Genomic DNA, 9,412 nt, shown 5'->3' with positions numbered 1-9,412 from the left:
TCGAAATTCTGCTCTTTCATGCTTCATTTTCCCTCTTAATGCTAATAATTTTCGATTCAAGTCAGGTATGATTCCATTACTTCCTAATTTTCATGGCTTAGAATCCGAAAGTCCATATTTGCATCTTAAAGAATTTGAGGAAGTATGTGCCACATTTAATGATCAAACTTGTCCCAATGAAATTGTTAAGTTGAATTGTTTCCTTTTTCTCTAAAAGATAAAGCAAAAACTTGGCTTAACTCTTTAAAACCTAGGTCGATTGGCACATGGCAAGAAATGCAAAGTGAGTTTTTGAAGAAATTATTTTCCAGCACATAAAACTAATGCTTTGAAAAGACAAATCCAAAATTTTTCTCAAAAAAACCAATGAAGTGTACTTTCAATGTTTAGAAAGATTTAAAGATTTGTTAAATACATGCCCACATCATGGTTTTGAAAAATGGAGTACGATAAGTTTCTTTTTTGAAGGCTTGACTACTGAAACAAAACAATTTGTAGAAATGATGTGCAATGGTGAAATTTTAGATAAAGATCCAGATGAAGATTTAGAGTTTTAGATCATCTAGCTGAAAATTCTCAATCTTGACAAACAGTAAAACCAATCAAAAACTCAATTAGATCTAGTCTTCCTAGTTCTATTGGAGGAAAATATCAATTGAGTCAAGATGATGATCTAAATGCTAGGATTGCTAGTTTGTCTAGAAAAGGTTGAAGCTATGGAATTAAGGAAAGTAAAGGAAGTTAAACCCGTGCAAAATGATGAAATTTGTAGCATTTGTGAAACCTTTGGTCATCTTACGCATGATTGTCCTAACATTCCAGTCTTCAAAGAAGTTTTACATGATCAAGCCAATGCTATGAACACTTTCAAAAAGCCTTTTTCTTCTCCATACTCAGAAACATCTAATCAACAATGGAGAAATCATCCCAACTTTAGTTGGAGAGATGATAATCGTGTTCATTTATCACAACCTCAAGGGCTTTCAAAATTTCCTTCTTTTCCACCACCACAATCAAAGACTCTTGAGGAAACATTGCAGTCTTTTATGCAAGGACAAGCAAATATTAATATTCAAACTTCACAAGCCATCAGTGAAATCAAGAACACACTTTCTTCATTGGCCTCTTCTTTACGTTCTCAAGAGAAAGGCAAATTTTTTGCTCAACCTCAACCAAATCCTTCTGGGCAATTTAATGTAAATGCTTCTAGTTCTTCTGAAAGTCAACAAGAAAATGCCAACTCCATCACGACTCTTCGTAGTGGAAAAATTATTGACAAAACCATCCCTTCAAAAGAACTAAAATTGGGTGGGACTTCAAAGCAAGAAAATGACGTTTCCAAAAGTGAGAAAAAAAAATCATTTCTGAACCAATTGTTGAAAAATGTCCCATTACAGCTCCATTTCCTCAACGATTGCAACCAATTTCGAAACTCAACCATAATTCTGAAATTTTTGAACTTTTCAAACAATTCAAAATTAACATACGATTATTGGATGCAATCAAACAAGTTCCTTCATATGGAAAATTTTTAAAAAGACTTGTGCACTGTCAAGAGGAAACTTAATGTTCAACAGGAAGCATTTTTGATAGAGAATGTGAGCTCAATCATTCAACAAAACACTCCACCTAAATTCAAAGATCCTGGTTGTACAACAATTTCTTGTGTGATTGGGAATAATAGGATAGAGCGTGCTTTTCTTGATCTTGGTGCTAGTGTTAATCTATTACCTTTTTCTGTGTATGAGCAACTTGGTTTGGGAGAGCTTAAACCAACAGCAACAACACTTCAACTTGCTGATCGTTCAGTAAAAGTTTCAAGAGGGTTATAGAAGATGTTCTAGTTCAAATTGATAAATTCTATTATCCTATTGATTTTATAGTTTTGGACACACATCCTATTTTAAATTCAAATCCACTAATACCTGTCATTTTAGGATGTCCCTTTCTTGCTACTTCAAATGCGTCGATAAATTGTAGAAATGGTATCTTGAAACTCTCTTTTGGAAATATGACTGTGGAAATGAATATTTTTAACATTTGCAAGCAACATGGAGATACAGATGATTTGCATGAAGTAGATCTTATTGAACAACTTGTTGATGATCGGTTTATTGCTACATCTTCATCTGATGCCCTAGAATTTGAAGTCAACGATAATTCTAAAAATTCGCATACGATTTCAAGTGTTCAAGAGCTAAAGCTCGATTTGAAACCATTTTTTGAGAATTTCACTAGATTGGAAGAGTCCGTTGCTATAAATAATTCTAAAGATTGATATCCTTTTCTCTTTATTTTATTTTTGTATGTTTCTTTTCAGTTTTATAATGTTCTCTGTTTGTTTTAGGTGTGTTTCTTTTATTATTATTTTTTCACTAATGAAATTGAAGGGTCATTTAGGCCAAGTTTATGCAGACTTTCCAGGTAAAGCTTAAAACCCGTTCCTTTGTTCAAAATTTTGCTCCTTACTGTCTTTCACATATTTTCCACGTTTAATCTTTACAATGAGGAAAATGTTTCATTTAGGTTGGGGGAAAGGAATCAAAATGTTCCCAAAAAAAATGTTCTTACCGACCAATGATAATATTTGAAATTGTTTTTATATTATTGTGACTAGGGGATGCTGCTTTGATTTAGTTTGAGCTTGTTCATGTTAGATTGATCTACATTGAGTACAATAATCATGAAAATCACATATTATTTAGATTGGATCACTGGATAGAATATGTAGAATTGACAAAAAAAAAATTCCAACTAAAACAATTCTAGGATAGTTTGGGGTGGTTGAGCTGTTGTGGGGAAACATTGAGGTAGACGTGGATTCTATGTGTGTTAAATTTTGTGTGGATTGCTTAAGACCAATGAGATGCTAATTAGGTGAAAACCTTAAGTTAAAGATTGGTTTTCGAGAATAAATGTTTAATGAGGGGCATTACACTAATCATTACATAGAAGAGAAAAAGCTGCCATGTTGTGAAGCTACCCTAAAAGAGCCCAATGAGGACAATTACATATATATATAAAAAGAGACCAGGCTAGTGCATAAAACAGAATACGCACGGCAAATTTGAAAAAAGCAGGTGCATGAAACAGAAGACGCACTACATGCCTTGATTAAGTCCCAAACACTTATTTTAGGGAATTAGACCTTTGATAAGGGATTAGTAGCTCAGTTGATTCTTGGAGGTCGAGTCAGTCAAAATTAAGGAGAATCCTCATTTATTGATGTGTTGAGCTACAATTAGTAAAATCTAACCAACCTAGAGAGGGTGAGTAATAGTATATAAATTTAACCATAAATCACACTTTGGGAAAATAGTTACAAAATCAAGTTTGGGGTTGTGCATCCAACGAGAGAAGAGAGAAATAGTTGACCATTGAGGGTCCGGATGAGTCCAATTTAAAAAAGTATGTGATTGAATTGATTATGCACACACATACGTTGGTCAAGCATTGGACAAGTTAGACTATATTTTGGTAGCAAACCTTAGAAGAATTTTGATAAGCAATTTCAAATCCTAAGGCAAATGCGACAAGCTATTTCATTTGAACTATTTTTGAATTTTTATTGCTAGAGACTAGCAATATCTTGGTTGGGGAGTGTGATTAGTGTCTAAAAGTGCTTCAAAGATATATCATTTACAAGGCATTTTACATTCACTTTGTTTAAAAATACTAATCTTACTCTCTAATTTCAATTCTCTTGCCATAAATTCAATTTTCATAAATTCATGGTTAAAAATGCAATTAATTGAAATACGTATTTACATACATGTCGGCATGAGTATTATACGTTTGTAAGAGTATCTATTTGATTTATTTGACATGTATTTCCAATTTAGAACAAGTGAAGCAAGTGGACGAAAATAATGTTGAAAAGTCAAGAATAGTGACTATCTCAAGCAAGAAGCAGCTGTTGGTAAAATGATCATAACATGAGCTTCAGACATTGAACCGAGGTGATTCAAGTTGGGTTGGAAAGATAAGGCATGTTTCTACAACTTTCATATTTTGCAAGAAGTCAAATTCGTATTACAAGGCATCCAAAATGATCGTGTAAAGTCCAGCTTGTTACCTGCCGGATACAGCTTGTCTACCTGTGAAGCAATACTCATTATTTTTGTCTTATCTGGAGTTATATAGATCCAATGAACCTGATATTTAGACCAATGGAAAGATAACTCGAGTAGAAATAATTTATCTGATGATCCTAAGTCCAAATTCGCTGTACAATGTATCTGAAAATTGGCATCAAGTTGTATATTCCAGCTGTCTTGAGCTGGACAGAAACAAGTTACATTGTCTACTTGCATTTTGGATGTTCCTTTGCCTATAGAAGGGGACCTTGGCCACAATTTTGAGAGAATCAATCCTCTCCATCATATGCTAGTTTCCTTCATTTTCTTTGTAACTTCATTATCTATTTCTAAACCATTAGCTAGAGCTAGGGGTGAAACTTTGGTGAATGCATAGTATTGTCTTTGGTATTTCATTTTGTTCTTCAATGTTCATCTTCTTACTTGGTTGAAGTATATGCTCTACAAATGATTTTGGTTTGTTAAAGACTTTGCTTTATTGATATTTCATTTTGTTCTTCAATGTTCATCTTCTTACTTGGTTGAAGTATATGTTTTGTAGATGGTTTTGGTTTGTTAAAGACTTTGATTTATTGTTGACAATTTTGGCACAATAAATGCTTAGATAATCTCTACATTCCAACAACTTATTTTGACATATTCTCTCAAACATTTATCAAGATCTATCTTTTAATATATTTGTGATTAATGTTTTATCTTCCAAATGAGATGACTCCTTAGTTGATTTTCATATGAGTTAAATTAAAGATCAAGGGCAATTTCTACTCATTTACCCTAAGTGAATCCCCGATGCTCTAGTGTTCATCTTCATCGTATTTCCACCAACCGTTCACTACTTATAGACTAGTTTATTTCCTTCCAATTCCCTGTGGTTCGACCTCGGACTTCCGAGATGTACTACTTCGACAACCTGCACTTGGGTTTGCAACCTCAAAGTTGTAGCAGACGTATGACGAATTTTAGTAGTTTGAATTCTTATAGAAGAATAGGCGCTTGCGTAAATGGAACGCTTGGATTGTTAACGTTCAAAGAAATTGGCATAACTTTCGCATACATTGTCCGTTTTAGGCCCATAATGCCATTTCGAAATGGTCACGACGATTCTGTATGAAATCATGGCTTCGCCATGACATATGATGGATATTGAAAGTTTGAATTCATGTGAAAAAATAGGCACTTGCGTACATGGAACACTTGGATTGTCGACATTCGAAGAAATTGGCATAACTTTCGCATCATGCGGTGTCCATTTTGGGCCCATAACGCCCCCACATTTCGAAAAGCTCATGACGATTCTGAATGAACTCGTAGCTTCGTCGTGATGTATGATGGATTTTGGCAGTTGGAATTCTTGTAGAAGAACAGGTGCTTACGTGCACGGAATGCTTGGGTTGTTGACATTCAAAGAATTGGCATAACTTTCATATACGATGTCCATTTTGGGCCCATAACACCGTTTGAAAAGCTTACGATGATTCTGAATGAAATCATAGCTTCATCACGACGTATGATGGATATTACTAGTTTGAATTCGTGTGGAAAAATAGGCGTTTGCGTAAATGGAATGCTTGGATTGTCGACGTTCGAAGAAATTGGCATAACTTTCGCATACCATGTCCATTTTGGGACCATAACCCCTAGACTTCGAAAAGCTCACGACGATTCAAAATGAACTCCTGGCTTCGCTGTGATGTATGACAAATTTTAGCAGTTTGAATTCTTGTAGAAGAAAAGACGCTTGCATACATGGAACGCTTGGATCATCGACATTCGAAGAAATTGGCATGACTTTCGCATACGATGTCCATTTTGGGCCAATAACCCGCCATAGTTTGAAAGGCTCACGACGATTCTGAATGAACTTGTATCTTCACCATGATGTATGATGGATTTTGGCAGTTTGAAATCTTGTAGAAGAAAAGGAGCTTGTGTACGTGGAATGCTTGGATTGTCGACATTTGAAGAAATTGGCAGTTTGAATTCGTGTGGAAGAATAGGCGCTTGCGTACATGGGACGCTTGGATTGTCGATGCTCATAGAAATTGGCATAACTTTCGCATACGTTGTCCGTTTTGGGCCCATAACACCATTTCAAAAAGGTCACGATGATTCTGTATGAAATCATAGCTTCGCCATGACATATGATGGATATTAGTAGTTTGAATTCGTGTTGAAAAATAGGCGCTTGCATACATGTAACGCTTGGATTGTGGAAATTTGACGAAATTGTATAACTTTCACATGTGATGTCCATTTTGGGCCCATAACCCCCCACATTTCGAAAAGCTCATGATGATTCTGAATGTACTTGTAGCTTCGTCGTGACGTATGATCGATTTTGGTAGTTTGAATTCGTGTAGAAGAAAAGGTGCTTGTGTACATGGAACGCCAGTTTCAATTCATGTGGAAGAATAGGCGGTTGCGTACATGGAATGCTTAGATTGTCGACATTCGAAGAAATTGGCATAACTTTCACATACAGTGTCTGTTTTGGGCCTATAACCCCATTTTGGAAAGTTCACGATGATTCTTAATGATCTCACGGCTTGTCCATGATGTATGATGGACTTTGGCAGTTTGAATTCAAGTGGAACAACAGACCCTAGCATACATGGAACTCTGGGATTGTCGACCTTCGAAGAAATTGGCATAACTTTCATGTACCGTGCCCATTTTGGGTCCATAATTCCATTTAGAAAAGCTCATGATGATTTTGAGTGAATTCATGGCTTTGCCATGACTTTTGATGGATTTTGATAGTTTAAATTCATGTGGAAAAATGGGCGCTTGAGTACATGGAACGCTTGGATTGTCGACTTTAGAAAAAATTGACATAAATTTAGCATATGGTGTACATTTTGGGTCCATAACCCCCCACACTTCAAAAAGCTCATGACAATTTTGAATGAAGTCGTAGCTTCACTGTGATGTATGATGGATTTTGGAAGTTTTAATTCGTGTAGAAAAATAGGCGCTTGCGTACATGGAACGCTTGTATTGTCGACGTTTGAAGAAATTGGCATAACTTTCGCATAGGTATCCATTTTGGGCCCATAACCCCCCACATTTTGAAAAGCTCACGATAATTCTGAATGAACTCGTAGCTTCACCATGATATAGGATGCATTTTGGCAGTTTGAATTCGTGTAGAAGAACAGGCGCTTGTGTACATGAAACGCTTGGATTATTGACGTTCGAAGAAATTGGCATAGCTTTCGCATACGGTGTCCATTTTGGGCCAATAACACCATTTTGAAAAGGTCATGATGATTTTGAATGAACTTATAGCTTTGCTATGACATATGATGAATTTTGGCAAGTTGAATAACTGTGGAAGAATAGGCGCTTGCGTATATGGAACGCTTGGATTGTCGACGTTCAAAGAAAGTGGCAAAACTTTCGCATACGGTGTCCATTTGGGGCCCATAACCCTCCACTTTTTAAAAAGGTCACGATGATTTTGAATGAACAAATAGCTTCATCGTGATGTATGATGGATTTTAACAGTTTGAATTCGTGTGGAAGAATAGGCCCTTGAGTACATGGAATGCTTGGATTGTCGACGTTCGAAGAAATTTGCATAACATTTGCATACAGTGCCTGTTTTGGGCCCATAATCCCCCACATTTTAGAAATCTTCCGATGGTTCTGAATGAACTCACAGCTTCGCTATGACGTATGATGGATTTTGGCAGTTTGAATTCGTGTGGAAAAATCGACGCTTGCGTACATGGAATGCTTGGATTGTCGTAGTTTGAAGAAATTGGCACAACTTTCGTATACGATGTCCGTTTTGGGCACATAACACCATTTTGAAAAGGTCACGATGATTCTGAATGAACTAACAGCTTAGCCATGACATATGATGAATTTTGGCAGTTTAAATTCCTATGGAAGAACAGGCGCTTGCGTACATGGAATGCTTTGATTGTCGACGTTCGAAGAAATTGGCATAACTTTTACATACGGTGTCCATTTTAGGCCTATAACCCTCCAAATTTCGAAAAGGTCAGGATGATTCTGAATGGACTCGTAGCTTTACTATGACATATGATGGATTTTGACAGTTTGAATTCGTGCAGAAGAATAGGTGCTTGCGTACATGGAACATTTGGATTGTCAACGTTCGAAGAAATTAGCATAACTTTCGCATACGATGTCCGTCTTGGGCACATAACACCATTTCAAAAAGCTCACGATGATTCTGAATGAAATCATACTTCGCAAAGACATATGATGGATATTGACTGTTTGAATTCGTGTGGAAAAATAGGCACTTGCGTATATGGAACGCTTGGATTGTCGACGTTCGAGGAAATTGGCTTAACTTTTGCATACGGTGTCCATTTTAGGCCCGTAACCCCCCACGTTTTGGAAAGCTCATGATGATTCAAAATGAACTTACAGCTTCACCGTGATGTGTGATTGATTTTAGTAGTTTGAATTCGTTTGGAAGAATAGGCGCTTGTGTCCATAGAACGCTTGGATTGTCGACTCTCGAAGAAATTGGCATAAATTCGTATACAGTGTTCATTTTGGGCCCATAACACCATTTCAAAAGGGCCATGGTGATTTTGAATGAACTCGTAGCTTCGCTACAACATATGATGGATTTTAGAAGTTTGAATTCGTGTAGAGAAATAGGCATTTGAGTACATAGAACGCTTGGATTGTCGACGTTCGAAGAAATTGGCATAACTTTCGCATACGGTGTCCATTTTGGGTTGATGACCCCCCACATTTCGTAAAGCTCATGACGATTTTGAATGACTCGTAGCTCCTCCGTAACGTATAATAGATTTTGGCAGCTCAAATTTGTGAAGAAAATAGGTACATGGGTACATGGAATGCTTGGATTGTCGACGTTCAAAGAAATTGACATAATTTTCGCATACAGCGTCCATTTTGGGCCCATAACCCCCCAAATTTCGAAAAGCTCATGACGATTTTGACTGAACTCATAGCTTCATTGTGACGTTTGATGGATTTTGGCAGTTTGAATTCGTGCAGAAGAATAGGCACTTGCATACATGGAATGCTTGGATTGTCGACATTCGAAGAAATTGGCATAACTTTTGCATACGGTGTCCATTTTGGGCCCATAATGCCCCACATTTTGAAAAGCTCATGACGATTCTAAATGATCTCCTAGCTTCACCACGACGTATGATAGGTTTTGGCAGTTTGAATTCGTGTAGAAGAATAGGCGCTTGTATACATGGAATGCTTGGATTGTCGACGTTCGAAGAAATTGGCATAACTTTCACATACAATGTCCATTTTGGGCCCATAACACCATTTCGAAAAGCTCACGA

At 36.6% G+C, this 9,412-nt stretch overlaps 1 protein-coding gene across 1 annotated transcript; it reads left to right on the top strand.

The window, feature by feature from the left end:
• The first annotated feature begins 677 nt into the window (after positions 1-677).
• Positions 678-2,637, top strand: LOC111373352. The gene is made up of 5 exons (XM_022995873.1): positions 678-1,344; positions 1,540-1,825; positions 1,981-2,247; positions 2,348-2,424; positions 2,618-2,637. Exons 1-5 carry the CDS (start codon positions 678-680, stop codon positions 2,635-2,637), a joined length of 1,317 nt encoding a protein of 438 aa, XP_022851641.1.
• Positions 2,638-9,412: the final 6,775 nt, after the last annotated feature.

Source organism: Olea europaea, chromosome 2, assembly GCF_002742605.1.
Source record: "Olea europaea var. sylvestris chromosome 2, O_europaea_v1, whole genome shotgun sequence".
Taxonomy (NCBI): domain Eukaryota; kingdom Viridiplantae; phylum Streptophyta; class Magnoliopsida; order Lamiales; family Oleaceae; genus Olea; species Olea europaea.
The sequence above is the reverse complement of the archived record's forward strand: the minus strand, read 5'-3'. Positions and strand labels throughout refer to the sequence as shown.